The sequence below is a fragment of the Ornithorhynchus anatinus genome, chromosome 4, assembly GCF_004115215.2.
Source record: "Ornithorhynchus anatinus isolate Pmale09 chromosome 4, mOrnAna1.pri.v4, whole genome shotgun sequence".
NCBI lineage: Eukaryota > Metazoa > Chordata > Mammalia > Monotremata > Ornithorhynchidae > Ornithorhynchus > Ornithorhynchus anatinus.
Genome location: NC_041731.1, coordinates 95,957,435 through 95,977,307, shown reverse-complemented (window position 1 = coordinate 95,977,307; position 19,873 = coordinate 95,957,435). Strand labels below are relative to the sequence as shown.

Genomic DNA, 19,873 nt, shown 5'->3' with positions numbered 1-19,873 from the left:
ATGGGTTCTAATCCCGGCTCCGCCACTTTCATTCATTCATTCATTCAATAGTATTTATTGAGCGCTTACTATGTGCAGAGCGCTGTACTGAGCGCTTGGAATGGACAAATCGGTAACACTTTCCTTGCTGTGTGACTTTGGGCAAGTCGCTTCGCTCCTCTGGGCCTCTGTCACCTCATCTGGAAAATGGGGATGGAGACTGGGAGCCCCACGTGGGACAAAGGACTGTATCCAACTCGATTTGCTTGTATCCAGATCGGTGCCTGGCACTTAGTAAGCGCTTAACAAATACCGTCCTTCTCGTAAGTCACAGTTACAAGCGCTCAGTACGTGCTCTGCGCACAGCAAGTGCTCAATAAATATGACTGAATTGAATGAAAGTGGTAGCCAACAGCAGGGGCACTATGGAAAAGAAGAAATCTCCTCCTTGTTGTGTTTGGCTTTTCCTCCCGGAGGGGGATGTAAAAAAAAAAAAAGACAATTTAACCCTGGACCTTCCTGGAGCTTATTGGGCAGTCATTTCCCATTCTGATTGTGGTATTTGTTAAGCGCTTACTATGTGCCAGGTACCGTACTAAGCAATGGGGTAGATACAAGGTAATCAGGTTGTCCCACGTGGGGCTCACACTCTTAATCCCCATTTTACAGAGGAGGAAACCGAGGCCCAGAGAAGTGAAATGACATACCCGAGGTCTCCCAACGGACAAGTGGTGGAGCTGGGATTCATTCATTCATTCAATAGTATCTATTGCGCGCTTACTCTGTGCAGAGCACTGTACTGAGCGCTTGGAATGGACAATTCGGCAGCAGATAGAGACGATCCCTGCCCATTGACGGGCTTGAGAACCCTGGTCCTCTGACTCCCAGACCCGGGCTCTTTCCCAAGGCCTCCCTGCTTCCCCATTTGAACTCCTCTGCTGCAGGAGAGCTAAACAGAAGAGAACTTCTCCTCCACTGAACCGGCTTGATCTTTGCGGCGGTAAGAACTGAAAGAGAACCACTAAATGTTGTCTTCTGCCGTCGAGTCGTTTCCGACCCGTAGCGACACCGGGAGCTCATCCCTCCCAGAACCCGTGTGGTAGTATAGCCATGGAGTTTTCTCGGTGCAGATATGGAAGTGATTTACCGTTGCCTCCTTCCGCGTAGTAAATTTGAGTGTCCGCCCTCCACTCTCTCCCCTGCCGCTGCTGCCCAGCACGGTTGAGTGTTGACGTGTAGCGGATGGCCCGCCGCTCGCTAGCCTACTGGCCAAGCAGGGACTGAATTGGACATTTGTTGCCATCGTTCTCGTCCGCCCGTCTCCCCCGATCAGACCGCGAGCCCGTCAAACGGCAGGGGCCGTCTCTATCTGTTGCCGACTTGTTCATTCCAAGCGCTTAGTACGGTGCTCTGCACGTAGTAAGCGCTCAATCAATGCTATTGAATGAATGAATGAATGAATGGACAGGCCTCCGCTTGACTCTCCCTCCGTAGTCAAGACCGGTAGAGGACTGGGAACTCTCCAGGTGCGACCCTGAGAGGGGCCTATTAAATCCGCTGGGGGCAAAAGTTGGGAGTGGGTGCGGGTGTGTATATGTGCTGGGGAGGGATGGGAGTTGTGGAGGTAGAGATTGTGTAGGCATGTGTGGCGTTGATGTGCGTTGCGGGGTTGGGAGGGATGGATGGGTGTGGGTAGGCGAGCCGCCAGTAGGGAAGGACACGGTATCTGATCTGTGAGTAGGTGTACGTGGGCGATACAGTCAGACAGCAACGTCTCTACAGTCAGGGACCCAAGCAGTTAGACGGTGGCGCTGTTTGAGAGCGGGAGCCGTACCTTATTTTTTTTTTAATGGTATTTAAGTGCTTACTGTGGGCTTAGGTACTGTATACAAGCTCATCAGGTTGGACACGGTCCATGTCCCACACGGGGCTCACCGTCTTCATCCCCATTTTACAGATGAGGGAACTGAGGCCCGGAGAAGTGAAGCGACTGGCCCGGGGGGTCCCACAGCGGACAAGGGACAGGGCCGGGATTAGAACCCAGGTCCTTCTGACTCCCAGGACTGTGCTCTGTCCACTAGGCCACGTTGCTTCTCCCCGTACGTATGTATACACACGCTTTTAAGGAAACCCGTTCTCCACACGCATGGGCATATACGTTGTTATCCGTAGAGGTGCTTTTTGCGTTCACAGATGGTGTTACAAGGAGACTGTGAATAGATTCTATCTGCATATAGGCTGAGGTGGCCAAGTCCAACCCTCCTTTCTCCCTTGCTTGCACATAAAGATCGACCTTTCCTGTGCTGACAGATTTGCTTCCTGTAATGGCCGGCCCTAACCCTGCCTCTCCGTCTCGCTCTTTTAGCCTTCTCAGAAACCTCCGTTCCCAGAATATTATCCCATTTCTAATTGCCACAGACCAAGCCGGGTTGTTTACCGCTCCCGTTGTCTGACCGCTTTCCCCATCACCGGAGGTTCTACTCTTTCTTTTGGGAAGCAGCATGGCCTAGTGGATGGGCCATGGGCCTGAGAGGCAGAAAGACCTGGGTTTTAATTCCAGCTCCGCAGCTCGTCGGCCGTGTGACCTTGGGAAGGTCGCTTCACTTCTCTGGGCCTCAGTTCCCTCATCTGTAAAATGGGGGTGAAGACTCTGAGCCCCAAGTGGGACAGGGACTGGGTCCAACCTGATTAGCTTGTATCTAAACCAGGTGCTTAGTACAGTGCCTGGCACTTAGTGAGCGCACAACAAATGCCATAAAAATATTTTTTAAATGTTCTTCCTAGCCACCTATGACTTTCCTTTACGAGAAGCGGCATGGCTCAGTGGAAAGAGCACGGGCTTGGGAGTCAGAAGTCGTGGGTTCTAATTCCGCCTCCGCCACTTGTCTGCTGTGTGACTTTGGACAAGTCATTTAACTTCTCTGGGCCTCAGTTACCTCATGTGTAAAATGAGGATTAAGACTGCGAGCCCCACGTGGGACCACCTGATTATCTTGTATCTCCCCCAGCGCTTAGAACAGTGCTTGGCACATAGTAAACGCTTAACAAATACCATCATCCTCATTATTATTATTATTATTATTATTCCCTAGGGGCACTTCAATCCAGCTTCCCCAGAAAGCAGCTGTTTAGGTGTCCTGCTGAAGTACCTGGGCCATCTAGTAAGGAGGTGATTATAAACCTCAGCTCCGTGAGGGCCGAGGATATCATCATCTCTAGGTCATAAGCCCAAATCTCTACCACCTGTCCTTTGGGAGGGCATTTTATGGTATCTGTTAAGCGCTTACTATGTGTCAAACATCATTCTAAACCCTGGGGCAGGCACAGTTCCTGTCCCTCATGGGGCTCAAAGTCTAAGTAGGAGGCATCCCCATTTTAGAGAGGTGGTAACTGAGGTACAGAGACGTGAAATGACTGGCCCAGAGTCACACAGCAGACAAGTGGCGGAGCCGGGACTAGAACCCAGGTCCTTCTGACTCCCAGGCCTGTGTTCTGTTCGCTAGGCCATGCTCCTTCTCTGCTGTCTGTTCTTTGCTGCCGCGCTTGAGGAGGAACGGATGCATAAGCCAGGGTCGATCCAGGTTTCCAATTCACGGGGAATCTCTTCCAACCCACAAGGCTGTGACTCTCACTGAAAATCCTTGAGACAGTCTTCCAGGAACTGCTGCATATCGGTGTTTGTGCTCTTGAGGTACACACAGAAGAAGGCCATGAATCACTTTGAGTCAGCAAGATACGATGGGTTTTCAATAAGCTTAAAAAGAAAAAAGAAAAAAAAAAAAAAAAAGGAAACGTACCGCCTACACCCAGGAAGTCTAACACAAAATCAACGATCTTCATTAGCAACAGAGAAATTAATTCTGTAACCAGATTTTGCTACCTAGGCAGTTCTCTGTCGAACTTTGCTTGGATAGGCAAAGTAGAGCGCTACCAAGAAGCATGGCTCCGGGGTGATTGACAACTTTTGGAGCATGGAGGAGCATCAGTAATAACAATAATAATCATGATGGTATCCGTTAAGCGCTTACTGTGTGCCAAGCCCTGTCCTAAGCGCTTGGAAGCTTTGTCCAAAGTGAAAGCCTGTACGTTTACGGTGGGGTCCAGCCTCAAGGCTGTGAGACACGAACCTTTCTCAGAAGGCAGCCCAGCTTCACGAAGGCTTCCCACAGCGTCACTCACGAGAGATCCTTGTCTTCACGGACGCACAGTGGGTAGTCTTTGGTTACTGCGGTCAGGGAAGGTCTCTGCTAACTCCGTCGTATCGTACTCTCCCAAGTGCTCAGTACACACTGTGTACTCTATGCACAGTAAGTGCACGGTCAATTCCATTGATCGCTTGATCATTCGGAGCTCTTCAGCTACGTAATAATGAGTCGCACCAAGGACCAGGAAAACGCGGTAGGTTCACAGCACCGAGGCAGCGTTCGTTGACATTTCCCCCTCTAGACTCTAAGCTCGTTGTGGGCGGGGAATGTGGCTACCGACTCTGTGAGGTTGAACTCTCCCTTAGTACGGTGCTCTGTGCAGGGTAAGTGCTCAATAAATACGATCGAGTGACAGTAGCAGGATATGCGAACAGCTACTCAATTGAACTGAAGTCAGGCACGCTCAAGCAGGGAGGTCAGAATAATAATAATAATAATAATGTTGGTATTTGTTAAGCGCTTACTATGTGCAGAGCACTGTTCTAAGCGCAGGGGTGGATACAGGGTAATCAGATCGTCCCACATGAGGCTCACGGTTAATCCCCATTTTACAGATGAGGTAACTGAGGCACAGAGAAGTGAAGTGACTCGCCCACAGTCACACAGCTGACGAGTGGCAGAGCCGGGATTTGAACCCATGACCTCTGACTCCCAAGCCCGGGCTCTTTCCACTAAGCCACGCTGCTTCATGTACGTAATAACGTAATCAGCATAATAATGTTACGGCTCTGGTGAAGGACCATCTCGACTGATGTACAGTTACAGACTCTAAGCTCATTTTTTTTCTTGGTATCTGTTAAGTGCTTACCATGTGCCAGGTACTTTATTAAGCGCTGGGGTAGATACAAGCTAATCAGATTGGACACAGTCCATATCCAGTTTTTATTCTCATATTGCAGATGAGGTAACTGAGGCACAGAGAAGTTGAGTGACTTGCCCGAGGTCACACAGCAGACCAGCGGCAGGGTCGGAATTAGAACCCAGATCCCTCCGACTCACAGGCCCGTGCCCTACCCACGAGGCCACGTTGCTTCTCTTTATAATAATAATAATGGAATTTGTTAAGCACTTACTATGTGCCAAGCACTGTTCTAAGCACTGGGGGAGATACAAGGTCATGAGTATTAGTCAGTATTAATCCCCATTTTACAGATGAGGTAACTGAGGCACAGAGAAGTTAAATGACTTGCCCAAGGTCACAAGTGGCGGAGCCAGAATTAGCACCCACATCCTCTGACTCCCAAGCCCGTGCTCTTTCCGCTAAGCCACGCTGCATCTCTTTACGGGCGGGGGCCGTGTGTGCCGTCTCCGTTATATCGTATTTTTCCCCAAGCGCTTAGTACGGTGCTCTGCATACGGCAAAAGCTCAATAAATATCAGTGACGGAGTGATAGGTGGTGGATTCTTGGGAGATGACACCACCAGGCAGAAAGCCAGCAAGCAGCAGCAGGCAGAAATTCCTTACCATTGGCTTTGAAGCGGTCCATCCCCTTGCCCCCTCCTACCTGAGAAGCAGCGTGGCTCAGTGGAAAGAGCACGGGCTTTGGAGTCAGAGGTCATGGGTTCGAATTCCGGCTCGGCCACTTGTCAGCTGTGTGACTTTGGGCAAGTCACTTCACTTCTCGGTGCCTCGGTTCCCTCATCTGTAAAATGGGGATTGAGACTGTGAGCCCCACGTGGGACAGCTTGATTCCCCTGTGTCTACCCCGGCGCTTAGAACGGTGCTCGGCACATAGTGAGCGCTTAACAAATACCAACATCATTATTATTATTATTATTACCTCACCTCGCTACTCTCCTACTACAGCCCAGCCCGCACACTTGGCTCCTCTAATGCCAACCTGCTCATCGTACTTCGATCCCGTCTATCTCGCTGTCGACCTCTTGGCCCCGTCCCGCCTCCTGGAATGCCCTTCCTCTTTGTATCCGACGGACAGTGGAAGGCCCGTCTCCTCCTCCACGAGGCCTTTCCTGACTAAGCCCTCCTTTCCTCTTCTCCCACTCCCTTCTGCATCGCCCTGACTTGCTCCCTTTTTTTAATCGCCCCCCCGCAAGCCCCGCAGCACTTATGTACATATCTGGAATTTTATTTATTTATATTATTTATATTAACGTCTCTCCACCCCTCTAGGCCGTATGCTTGTCGTGGGCAGAGAATGTGTTATATCGTCATATTGTACTCTCCCACGCACATAGTACAGTGCTCCGTAAGAGTAAGCACTCAATAAATATGATTGACTGACTGATGGTTAAAAGATTGCCGTTGTTGAGCAGAGACTTTGAAAAAATTGGGGTACCAAGAGGCAATTTCTAAATCAGTGGCTGGTCCTGCAAATGGCAAAAATCACAGTCCCATAAGCTCTTGTCTTCACATACGCACAATGAGTAATCTTTGGTTATTGCGGTCAGGGAACGTGTCTGCCAACTACCCTAGTGCTTAGCACGGTGAGCGCACAATAAATACCACTGATTGATTGATCATTCAGATCTTTTCAGCTACGTAATAATAATAACTGTGGTATTTGTTAAGCACTTACTCTGTGCCAGGCACTGTTCTAAGCACCGGAGTGGATGCAAGATAATCAGGTTGGACACAGTCCCTGTCCTTCCTAGGGCTCAAAGCCTTAATCCTCATTTTATAGATGAGGGAACTGAGGCCCAGAGAATAACAATAATCGTAATTGTGGTGTTTGTTAAGCACTTATGACTGTGACTTATAATAAGGATGGTACTTGTTAAGCCTTTACTGTGTGCCAAGCACTGTACTAAGCGCTGGGGTGGACCACAAACAAATCGGGTTGGACACAGTCCCTGTCTCAAAGGGACTCACAGTCTCAATCCCCATTTTACCGATGAGGGAACTGAGGCCCAGAGAAGTAAAGTGACTTGCCCAAGGTCACACAGCAGGCAAGTGGCGGAGCTGGGATTAGAACCCAGGTCTTTTTAACTCCCAGGCCCATGCTCTCTGAACCAGCGATTGGATCTTCTTGATTTATCTTTGTAAATGGGTGGCTAAATTTAAAACAGTGCTTGGCACATAGAAATGCTTTACGAGTAACCACTGTTACCACAAAAATGTATAAGTAATATATACCTGAACAGGCAAACATACCTGCACACACATACACCCAAAAACACGCTTAACAAGCGAGCCCGTTGTTGGGCCGAGATTGTCTCTATTTCTTGCTGAATTGTACTTTCTAAGCGCTCAGTACGGTGCTTTGCACGCAGTAAGCGCTCAATAAATACGACTGAATGAATGAAACAGACTACCAGCTGGGGGATACGAATAGGGACCCAGTCCCAAACCACATCACCCACAAATACAATATATGCGAATACCGGGACAAGACCCAGACCGGGAGAAAAACGGGGAAAAACAGATAAAGGGAGAGATAATTTATTTATAAGCTACAGTGACAAGTTTCCGAGGTTCTCCATATGTAAACTCAGCAGAGGTTACACATTTTACCAAGTAATAGGCACCAAAAAGTGGAGGTCAGAGAGAAGCAGCAAGGCCTAGTGGAAAGAACATGGGCCCGGGAGTCAGAAGGACCCGGGTTCTACTCCCAGCTTCACAATTCATCAGCTATGGGACGTTGGACAAGTGACTTAGCATCCCTGAGGCTCAGTTACCTCGTCTTTAAAATGGGGATTAAGACCGTGAGTCCCATTTGGGACATGGACCGTGCCCAAACTGACTAGCTTAACCCTAGCATTTAAATGCACATAGTAAGCATTTTAACAGATATTAGACATTTTTAATGAGGCCAACTGTGTAAGAAGAGGTTAGTTTTAAAGTGATGGATCATCATTTCCCCCCCTTTTTTTCTTTTAATCAGCCATTTTTCAGTTAAATAGCCCAAGGGAACACTGAAAAAAGGCCCTGCTTAAAAGGAAGTGGTGGACAATGGACTGTTTTTCTGGGGTAACGTTTCTCAGTATCATTTCGGGGCTCCTAGGCGTCGACAGTCAGGAAATCCTGCTCCTCACGCCAATGGATTCCTATCACCCTTATCATCTTTGATGGTTCGATGAAGACTTCTCCAGATCTTTTGATGCTGATATTCCTGTCTCCTGAAAAACACCCAGACCTCATTAGTCTGTGATCTCTCTTTATCAGTATTTCCTCTTGTCTACCAACCACTTGCCATCTCCACATTAGAGGACTTCTGGTTTTCTAAAGCAAGTTCAAAACGCTGCAACAGTCTCTACCTCATCTGTTATCAAACATTGGCTTTAGGGTCAGTGGTGGGGATCGATAAGTGCTCATCGTGATCTGAAGTGGTAGCATTGGGGAATAGCCCTAGAGGAAACTTTTGATCATAAGCCTTCTTAAATTCAAGCATTCATTCAGTCGTATTTATGGAGCACTTACTGTGCGCAGAGCACTGTACTAAGCGCTTGGGAGAGTACACTATAACAATAAACAGACACATTCCCTGCCTACAACGAGGGTACAGTCTAGAGCTCTTAACCAACGCCCCCCCCCCCCAAAAAAGCCTTAAAATTATCAGGGCTTTAAAATCTTTTTCTTTGGAGAGGAATCTAGTGCTTGTGTTTACCACAGAACTTGGAGACGGACTGCTCTTTAAGGCCACCACTAAACTTTACCGCTGTGAGAATTTTTTTTTGTACCTTTTAACGTGAAAGTGCTGCTATAATAAGTGGTTAAAATAAGTTCTCGGGCCCGGGCCCCACTGTCTTAAGATGGCTGACCTCAGTCCTCCTCTCTCAACTCCACTGGGCCATTCCTCTGCCCCCAATTTCCTAAGATGAAAAGCACAATGGAGGTGCTGGGACAGCGGAGGCCCAGGGAACCCCCAGACCAGAGCTGGAAGTCTGGAACCAGAGAAGCAGAGTGGCTTAGTGGATAGAACTCGGGCCTGGGCGTCAGAAGGACCGGGGTCGATTAGACCGTAAGCCCGTCAAACGGCAGGGACTGTCTCTATCTGTTGCCGACTTGTTCATCCCAAGCGCCTAGTACAGTGCTCTGCACATAGTAAGCGCTCAATAAATACTATTGAATTGAATGAATGATTCTCATCCCAGTTCTGCTGCTTGTCTGCTGTGTGACCTTGGACAAGTCACTTCACTTCTCTGTGCCTCAGTTACCTCATCTGTAAAAGGGGGATTGAGACTGTGAGCCCCATGTGGGACAGAGACTGTGTCCAACTCGATTTGCTCGTATACACCCCAGTATTTATTACAGTGCTTGGCACATAATAAGTGCTTAACAAATACCATTATCATTATTATTATTATTAACCCCCATTTTACAGATGAGGGAACTGAGGCCCAGAGAAGTGAAGTGACTTGCCCAGAGTCACAAAACAGACACGGTGAATCCGGGATTAGAACCCAGATCCTTCTCACTCTCAAGCCCTTGCTCTATCCACTAAGCCATGCCACTTCTTTAAGCGCCTTCTATGTGCCAGGAACCGTACTAAGCGCTGGAGTAGATACAAGACGAACAGGTTGGACACTGTGCCTTTCCCACCTGGGGCTCACAGTCTTAACCCCCGTTTTACAAATTGGGTAACTGAGGCACAGAGAAGTTGAGGACTTGCCCAAGGTAGCAAAGCCGACAAATGGCGTAGCTGGGATTAAAACCCAGGCTTTCTGATTCCCAGGCCCGTGCTCTTGCCACTCCTTCTCGGTTAAGTCATTCTCATCAGTACAGTGAAAAAGAATTTTACCTAATCACCTACATTTCTGTATTTTCTAAAAGTCTGAACTACGTTGTAATAGTGTGCCGGGCAAATGCTACCTTGGCCTCATCTCAGTTATTCCCCAGAATGCAGGAGCAGGAGACGAATTAGCCATGTTAACGTTTAAATCTCCCCAGGGCAAAAATACCATGCTACTGTGGCTCTAAGGAATGCCTACCGGGACTCCTGTGCCTTCCCTATCTATTTCTCACCAAAGTCCTTAACTTCGGGGAAGATAAAGACCCCTGAAACAAATGGAGAAAAAAGATTTCTTAGGCTCAACCTGGGAGGCTTCCAGCTTGCTTGATCTAAGATTGGTGAAAGACTCAGATGGGGAAACAGATCTTACACTTTCAAGAGTTTTATCATCTGGGACCAAGACAGAAGCCAGAGGCATTTTCTCGGGGCATCCCAGCAATGCTGTGCCCGAAAGACAAAAATCTAATTCTGCACCTATACTTTTGTCTTCAAATCTGAGTCATTCCTATTAAATGGGCCTGCAAGCTCCTCGCGGGTAGGGATTGTGTCTAACTGTACTCGCCTAAGCGCTTGATGCAGTGCTCCGCACTCGGAAATTGATTGCTGTTTGACACATGGGAAGTGACTACGGGGAGCTGCCCGCATGCAGATTTTGCAGCCGAATTTGTTCAGATTGATTCCCAGGGACCATGCTTCTTCCACTAGGTCACCCTGCTTCATCCGTAAGCCAACCGTGGGCAGGGAATGTGTCTTATATCGTTGTTTATACTCTCCCAAGTGCTTAGTATTGTGTCCAGCGCACAGTAAGCGCTCAATAAATACAGCCGATTGATCGACGGAAATTGACCTCTATGCCTACTTGACCATTCCATGACAAAAGTGGGATGGCGGCCATTGAGCACTTAATACGACTGTCAAATGTTTAAATCTTCTTTATGTAGCCGTTCGGTGTGTCATTTCACTTTCCATTCGGATCTGGACCCGTATCATGCTAAGTACCTTTCTGAACCTGACATGGTCGCACTTGGCAGTTGGACCGATTCCTCTTCATCTCCACTCAGCTCTTCACCCCAGAGTCATCAAGAGCACTGTGGAAATAAGTTCAGAGAAGGGTCAAAATCAGAATTCCAGAGTGCCACAGCTGACTTCCTCTTCAATTATTTGTTACCAACTTTGTTCTTTATGGGCAAGGGGTCCGGGGGTGACTGCAGAGGGGAAAAAACAAGAGACCCAAGGCAAACCCACTTTGCCTGTTCCAGATTTACTTATGAAGAATTGCTTTGCTCCGATTGCTCACCCTCCTTATTGATTCGCAGCCTCTACGAGTTATTTTATTCATATTTGATGTGCCCGCTGGCGACGGGGAAAGTTAAATAAATCATTTGGAAGGTCTCGGCGGGAGGCATGTCAGTATTTGGTGAAACCTCGGGTCAAGGAAGGGAGGAAATTTACTATATAAAAGCTTTTCAGAGATGTGATTTGTATAAATCTTCAAATGGGTTCTGCTGTACTCAGTGGAGGATACATTTTCTTGTGGGTTATGTGTTTGTTTATTTGTTTTTAGGGCATTTGTTAAGTGCTTACTATGGGTCAGGCACTGAGCTAAGCGCTGGGGTAGTCAGGTTGAACACAGTCCGTGTCCCACATGGGGTTCACAGTCTTAATCCCCTTTTCGCAGAAGAGGGAACTGAATAAGGTACAGAGAAAGTAAGGTCACACAGCAGAGGTGGCAGAGTGGGGACTAAAATATGGGTCCTTCTGACTCCCAGGCCCATACTCTACCCACTAGGCCACGCTGCTTTTGGTTCCTCTTTCTATCAGTCAGTGGTATTTATTGAGCACTTACTGTGTGCAGAGCTGTGTTCTAAGTGGTTGGGAGAGTACAATACAACAAAAGTTGGTAGACATGTTCCCAAATTTTGCAAAGAATTAGACATAGTTCCCTTCAAGAGGTGTGGCTATTTTGGGAAAGAATGCCAAACGGTTATCAGTGACTTATGCTTTGACAATATTCAAATCCTCTCCAGAAATTCTTACTACTAGAACAGTAATAATAATAATAATGGTATTTAATAATAATGATGGTATCTGTTAAGCGCTTACTATGTGCAAAGCACTGTTCTGTGCTTTATTGTGTTCTACTGCACTGTGATCAGGTTGTCCCACATGGGGCTCACAGTCTTAATCCCCATTTTACAGATGAGGTCACTGAGGCACAGAGAAGTTAAGTGACTTGCCCAAAGTCACGCAGCTGACAAGCGGCGGAGCCGGGATTTGAACCCATGACCTCTGACTCCCAAGCCCGGGCTCTTTTCACCGAGCCACACTGCTTCTCCATGTCATGATCACCCCCCAATGACTAAATTTTGTCTAGCTCGCTTCTCCCTGGCCTCTGTCCTTTTGGGAGTTAAAGTTTAATTCTCACCATAACAGGAGGGTAGCAAGGCAGATTGGCTAATAATAATAATAATAATGATTATGGTGTTTTTTTTAAGCACTTACTGTGTGCCAGGCACTGTACTAACTGCTGGGGTGGATGCAAGCAAATTGGGTTGGTCACAGTCCCTGTCCTATACGGGGTACACAGTCTTATTCCCCATTTTCCAGATGCGGTAACTGAGGCCCAGAGAAGTTAAGTGACTTGCCCAAGGCCACACAGCAGACAAGTGGCAGACCCGGGATTTGAACCCCTGACCTTTTGATTCCCGGGCTCGTCCGTGCTCCATCCACTATGCCATGCTCTGAAGTCGTTACTGGGAAATGAATGTGTCTAACAAGTCTGGTGTATTATACTCTCCCAAGCAGTCAGTACAGTGCTCTGCACATAGTAAACACCTTCCCAGACTAAGCCCCCCTTTTCCTCTGCTCCCCCTTCCCCTCCCCATCTTCCCAACTCTCTCCCTTTGCTCTACCCCCTTTCCGGCCCCACAGCACTTGTGTGTATATATACATATTTGTAATTGTAATTCTATTTATTTTTATTAATAATATGTATATATCTATAATTCTGTTTATAATGAAGCTACTGATGCCTGTTTACTTGTTTTGATATCTGTCTCCCCTAGACTTTAAGTAAGGGATTGTCTCAATTTGTTGCTGAGTTGTACTTCCCAGTCACTTAGTACACTGCTCTGCCCACAATAAGCGCTCAGTAAATAATGTTGGTATTTGTTAAGCGCTTACTATGTGCAGAGCACTGTTCTAAGCGCCGGGGTAGATACGGGGTCATCAGGTTGTCCCACGTGAGGCTCACAGTTAATCCCCATTTTACAGATGAGGTAACTGAGGCCCAGAGAAGTGAAGTGACTTGCCCACGGTCACACAGCTGACAAATGGGAGAGCTGGGATTCAAACTCATGACCTCTGACTCCAAAGCCCGTGCTCTTTCCACTGAGCCACGCTGCTTCTCGTAAATACGATTGATTGAATGAATTGGCTCTATTTGTTGCTGAATTGTGTACTTCCCAAGTGCTTAGTACAGTGCTCTGCACACAGTAAGCGCTCAATAAATACGATTGAGTGAATGAATGAATGCGTTTGATGATGATGATGATGATGATGTCATTCTCTTTTCCCCGTTCAGGCTCAGACTGGCCCTTCAGAACCCTTCAGTAGACTGTAACTTCCTTGAAGACAGGAATTGTGTCTTCCATCTCTATTGTATTTTACTCTCCCAAGCACTCAGTACAGTGCTCTGCACTCAGTAAGCCCTCAAATGTCATCGAGTGATAGGACTTGGCCAGTATTTCACTAAGCAGATCCCACCCTGAGAGGGAATAGTGAAGCGGCGTGGCCTAGTGGATAGAACCCGGGTCTGGGAAGGACGCGGGTTCTGATTCCAGCTCTGCCACTCATCTGCCGTGTCATCTTGGGCAAGTCACTTCACTTGTCTGGGCCTCAGTTCCCTCATCTGTAAAACGGGGATTAAGACTGTAAGTCCTATGTGGGACAGGGACTGTGTCCAACCCGATTATCTTGTATCTACCCCAGCTCTTTCCCTCTTAGGGTCCCACCTGGGGAGTTTCCAGTCCCCTACCAGTCTCGGCTACGAGAGGGAGAGTCAAGCAGAGGCCTGTCCATTCCATTCCTAGCCCGGGCAGTGGCTAGCGAGCAGCAGGCCATCGGCTACAAGTCAAAACTCACCCGCGCTGGGCAGCAGCGGCACGGGCGAGAGTCGAGGGCGGAGTCTCAAGTTTACTACATGAAAGGAGGCAATGGTCAATCGCTTCTGTATTTTTACCAAGAAAATTTTATGGATCCACTACCAGAACGATTGCAGGTGGAGGTGGGGCGTTCTGAGAGAGATGTGTCCATGACGTCGCTACGGGTCAAAGACGACTCGATGGCATAAGACAAGACCCCAGGGTTTAGAACGGGACCTGGCACGTGAGCACTTAATACTACTGTTATTATTATTAACCGAGGTTCCCAAGTCCCAACCCAGCACTGCTTTACATTCTATTCTGCTCAAGGTCTAACTGCAAAATTTCGTGTTTGTGTGTGTACGTTTCAGCATGCCCCAGATTATCCAGTCTGAGGAAAAAAATCAGAAAAATGCAATATATACCCAGTTCATAAACACATTACTTAGAGAGCTTCATCTCACTAATGAAGACCTTGGAAGTTTAACCCAGATATTTAAAACTGTTGGACAAAAAGGTAAGTTGTCTTTTTCCCTCACCGCCTCTTAAATGCTTGACTTTTCTATTTGACATTTTTGAAATCTTAGAGAAGCAGTATGGTCTACTGGAGAGGGCACTGGCCTAGGAGTCAGACAGACCTGGGTTCTGATCCTGCTCTGTCAATGGCTTCCAGGGTGACCCTGGGCAAGTCACTTAACTTCTCTGTGCCTCAGCTGTAAAAGGGCAGGAGCGTGGGGGGATACGTGTTCTCCCTTGTTCTTAGATTGTGAACCCCATGCGGGACGGGGACCTTGTGTGACCTAATTAATTTGTACCTACCCCAGTGAACAGTGTTTGACACATAGTAAGCGCTTAACAAATACCATAAAAGAGAGTCCAGTGCCCTTTCCCTAGGTCTAGGGATCAGAAGCCTCTCTCCCACATCCTGCCTCTGGCCTCCCTCCCTCCTCATATCCGACAGACAATTACTCTCCCTTCCTTCAGAGCCTTATTGAAGGCCCATTTCCTCCAGGAGACCTTCCCTGACTAAGCCCTCTTTTCCTTTTCTTCAACCCCATTCTGCATCACCTTGACTTGCCCCCCTTTTTTTAATCCCCCCCATCCCAGTCCCACAGCACTTCTATACATATAATAATAATTTTGGTATTTCTTAAGCGCTTACTACGTGCAGAGCACTGTTCTAAGCGCTGGGGTAGATACAGGGTAATCAGGTTGTCCCACGTGAGGCTCAGTCTTAATCCCCATTTTACAGATGACGTCACTGAGGCACAGAGAAGCGGAGTGACTTGCCCAAAGTCACACAGCTGACGGGTGGCAGAGGCAGGATGAGAACCGACGACCTCTGACTCCCAAACCCATGCTCTTTCCACTAAGCCACGCTGCTTTTCTTGCCTGCTGGGTGACCTCGGGCAAGCCACTTCGCTTCTCAAGGCCTCAATTCCTCAACTTGAAAATGGTAAATAAATATCTGTTCTCCATCCTACTTTGACTGTGAGCCCCATGGGGGACAGGGACTGTGTCCGACCTGATTGACCTGTATCTGCCCCAGTGCTTACAACAGTACTTAACCTACAGTAAGCCCTTAAATGTAATAAAAAATAATAATACGAAGAAAAATTGCCACCTGCTTGGCCCTCTCTTCCACCTGCAACTCCTGCTTCAATAGAGAGAAATGGATAACTATAGGTAGGCCTCAAAAACCACTGGCCTGAATTTGATTGTGTTTGATGGAAGACACATCATGGAAAACATCTTGTCATCTGAGAAAAATTTTTAAGTTAATGTTCGGGTATATATTCCCTAACAGTAAGTTTGTAGGATTACTATTCGACCTGTCTTTTTTTGCCCGCAGATGTCAGTCCATGTAGAGGTAACAGAAGACCGTCTTCAGCTCTTTCTCAACAGCTGCATTAACGTCTAAGGGAAAACTGCAATTATTGTTGTTGTTTTTTATTTTTATAGTCGAGCCACTCCAGTAAGCGCCCAGTGAGAGATTGGCTGCTACTTATTCTCTCCTGATGATGGAATCCAAATGACTGGGCTTCCTCCGGCTACCAAATCAATGGATTGAGGATTTGGAAGAGTGACAGACTCTTGTCCTGTCATAGCCGCTCTAATCTTCATTTCACTCTTTTCTGGATCAATTAGGGCTGCTGTGCCGTTGAACTCAGAAAAGTAGCAATAAAGCAATCCAAAATAAAAGCCTAAGACTGGTCATTTATCGCGAGGAAGTCTTCTGTCGACGGAATTTTCAAGGACTGTGATTTCTAGCTTTCGATTCCTTTTTCCTAGTGGGTCTTAGCCATCGTGCAAAGCGCAGGAAGATCCTGGGAACAACTCCACCGTGAATTTGGGACGCAGCAGTTGTCCCAAGAACAGAATGATAGGTGCTCTCAGGACGCCCTGTTGAGCTCTGAAAACTGGGATCCCCGAATCGGAGGGACTGATCCAGCTGGAAAGGAACAGTGTGGTCTAGTGGATAGAGCGCGGACCTGGGAGTCAGAAGGACCTGGGTTCTAATTCCAGCTCTACCGATTGTCTGCTTGGGCAGAACTTGGGCGGGTTCCTTCACTTCTCTGTGCCTCAGTTGCTTCATCTGTAAAATTAATTTAGCCATATTTATTGAGCGCTTACTGTGTGCAGAGCACTGTACTAAGCACTTGGGAGAGTACAATACAACAATAACAGACACATTCCCTGCCCACGAGGAGTTTACAGTGCAGAGGAGATGGCTGAGTGGAAATTATATCTGGGAGCCCCCTGTGAGATAGGGACTGTGTCCAACTCGATTTGCTTGTATCCACTCCAGCGCTTAGTACAGTGCTGGCACATAATAAGCGCTTAACAAATGACAATTATTATAGGACTACTGCAGCCTCACCTCCACTCAGAGCCCACCCCTCTTCTTCCCCTTCTTTCTACCCCCATTTTTTTTATGGTACTTGTTAAGCACTTACTTGGCGCCAGGCACGGTTCTAAGCACTGGGGTAGGTACAGCATCATCGGGTTGGACGTGGGTCATGTCCCACATGGGGCTTAGCTCATCTGTAAAATGGGGATTAACGTGGTAATTGAGGCACAGAGAAGCTAAGTGACTTGCCCAAGGTCACACAGCAGACAAATGGTAGATCCAGAATTAGAACCCAGGTCCTTCTGACTCCCAGGCCTGTGGTATTTCCACGAGGCCACACTACATCATTCCCCTCCATTCTCTCTACTGCTTTGCCGGGTCCATCAACAAATACTATTTCTGTGCAGAACACTGTGCTAAGTCAATCGTATTTATTAAGTGCTTACTGTGAGCAGAGCACTTGGGAGAATACAGTGTAACAATATAACAGACACATGCCCTGTTCACAAGTGCTTGGGAGACTATAATGAAGGTAGTAATAATAATAATGATTATGGTATCGAATCCGGCTCTGCTGCTTGTCAGCTGTGTGACTTTGGGTAAGTCACTTAACTTGTCTGTGCCTCAGTTACCTCATCTGTAAAATGGGGATTAAGACTGTGAGCCTCACGTGGGACAACCTGATTATTATTATGATCCCAGGCACTGTACTAAGCACTGGAGTAGATACAAGATTGGACACAATCCCTGTCCCACATGGGGCTCACAGTCTTTATCCCCAATTTATAGATGATGTAACTGAGGCACAGAGAAGTTAAGTGACTTGCCCAAAGTCACACAGCTGACAGGTGGCAGAGCCGGGATTAGAACCCAAGACTTCTGACTCCTAAGCCCGTGCTCTTCCTGCTAAGCCAAGCTAATAAGGGAAACTCTTGCAGAGGAGTTGGAATTTCAGAAAAATTCTGAAAATGGGACAGCTGAAGTCTGTCGATTTGAAAAGTAAGGGAATTTCAAACAGCAAAGAGAGCACAAGTTCACCTCCAATTGAAGAAACATCCATCATTGGTCATATTTATTGAGTGCTTACTATGTGCAGGGCACTGTACTAAGCACTTGGGAGAGTACAATCTAATAGAGTTGGTAGATGTGTCCCCTGCCCACAATGATCTTACAGGCTAAGAAGGGAAGAAAGACATTAATATGAATAAATTATGGCTATGTACTTTCATTCATTCAATCATATTTATTGAGCACTTATTATGTGCAGAGCACTGTACTAAGTGCTTGGAATGGACAATTCGGCCACAGAGAGAGACAATCCCTGACCAAAGACAGGCTCACAGTCTAAACGGGGGAGACAGACAGCAAAGCCAAAGAGAACAAAACAGAAACAAGACATCTTGTACTTGCCTGGTGCGTGACCTTGGGCGTGTCACTTCACTTCTGTGTGCCTCAATTCCCTCAGCTGTAAAATGGGGTTAAGACTGTGAGCCCTATGTGGGACATGGACTGTGTCCAACCTGTTGCTAACTACTCCAGTGCTTAGAACAGTGCCTGGCACATATTAAGCGCTTAACAAGTACCATTTAAAAAGAAAAAGTGCTGTGGGATTGAGGGAGGGATGAATAAAAGGGAGCAAGTGCAAGGGTGACCCAGAAGGGAGTAGAAAATGTGGGTTGTATCTGATCATTGCAACCTTGACCCTCTTCACACGCTCCCTTCCAACACCTCGACTGAGAAATCCCGCTTGCCACCTGCATGGGCCGGGTCCACTGGGCCAAGGAGAAGAGCCTCTCTCAGCCTCCTCCTCCCCTCTTCCCCTCAAGAGCCCAACGAAGCATCCGCCATTTGCAGCCTCGTCTCTCCTGCGCGCTCTGGGCCTCCCTCACCGTGACCGGGGGAACCGCCTTCCCTCCCCCTCCATCCAGGGCCATCGTCAGGCCCCCTCCGCACCGTCGAGGGGACCCTCGTCCCCTCCATCCCGTCCTTCTGTCCACCTCCCCGGTGGGAATGAGAACGGCACCGACGGTCCCGAGGCCTCGTAGGACCTGGGGGGAAGCTGGAGGCCGCACAGCCGTTGCTGCGGACTCTGAAGCGCGAGGAGAAATTCTGCTCCTGATACACGGCGTCCTCCTGACTTGTTTTGCAAAACATGTTTTGCATATTTGGCCCTGTCTTTTATACAGTTTTAACAGGTTAGTGTTCATCACTTCCCAAGTGTCAGTATCATAATTTCCAGTCCTCTCCTTTTCTCCACCCCAAAACCTATATTCATAGATGGTGAGCCTCTCACGGGACAGGGCATGTGTCTAATTCCCACCTGTATATTCTTTCCCCGAGTATACACAGTAAGCGCTTAATAATTGCTAATGCTACCACATAAGAGGCTCGCAGCGCGGCTCAGTGGAAAGAGCCTGGGCTTGGGAGTCAGAGGTCATGGGTTCGAATCCAGCCACTTGTCAGCTGTGTGACTGTGGGCAAGTCACTTAACTTCTCTGGGCCTCAGTTACCTCATCTGTAAAATGGGGATTAACTGTGAGCCCCACGTGGGACAACCTGATTACCTTGTATCTACCCCAGCGCTTAGAACAGTGCTCTGCACATAGTAAGTGCTTAACAAATACCAACATTATTATTATCATTATTATTCTCCTACTACAGCACAGCCCGAACATTTCACTCCTCTATTTCCACTTTGCTCACTCTGCCATGATCTTATCTATCTCACCATCACGATCAGCTTTCTTGCTGACTTCCCTGCCTCCTGCTTCTCCCCACTCCAGTCCATACATCCCTCTGCTGCCGGAATCATTCTTTCATTCATTCATTCAATAGTATTCATTGAGCGCTTACTATGTGCAGAGCACTGTACTTAGCGCTTGGAATGTACAAGTCGGCAACAGATAGAGACAGTCCCTGCCCTTTGACGGGCTTACGGTCTAAAGGGGGGAGACGGGCAGACGAGAACAATGGGAATAAATAGAGTAGAAGGGAAGAACATCTCAT

The 19,873-nt window shown here is 47.7% G+C and overlaps 1 protein-coding gene across 3 annotated transcripts in view; it reads left to right on the top strand.

Annotated features, from left to right (window-relative positions):
* RPAP2 (RNA polymerase II associated protein 2) overlaps positions 1–16,218 on the top strand; it is a 113,655-nt gene extending 97,437 nt beyond the window's left edge. For 2 of the 3 annotated variants that reach the window (XM_029062260.1, XM_029062259.2), the window contains exons 12-14: positions 14,388–14,533; positions 15,869–15,886; positions 15,979–16,218. In XM_029062260.1, coding sequence (XP_028918093.1) covers positions 14,388–14,533; positions 15,869–15,886; positions 15,979–15,995 — 181 coding nt within the window. In that variant the 3' untranslated portion in view covers positions 15,996–16,218. The remainder of the gene's footprint in view (positions 1–14,387; positions 14,534–15,868; positions 15,887–15,978) is intronic. The other variant, XM_029062261.2, reaches the window with a different exon arrangement.
* Positions 16,219–19,873: the final 3,655 nt, after the last annotated feature.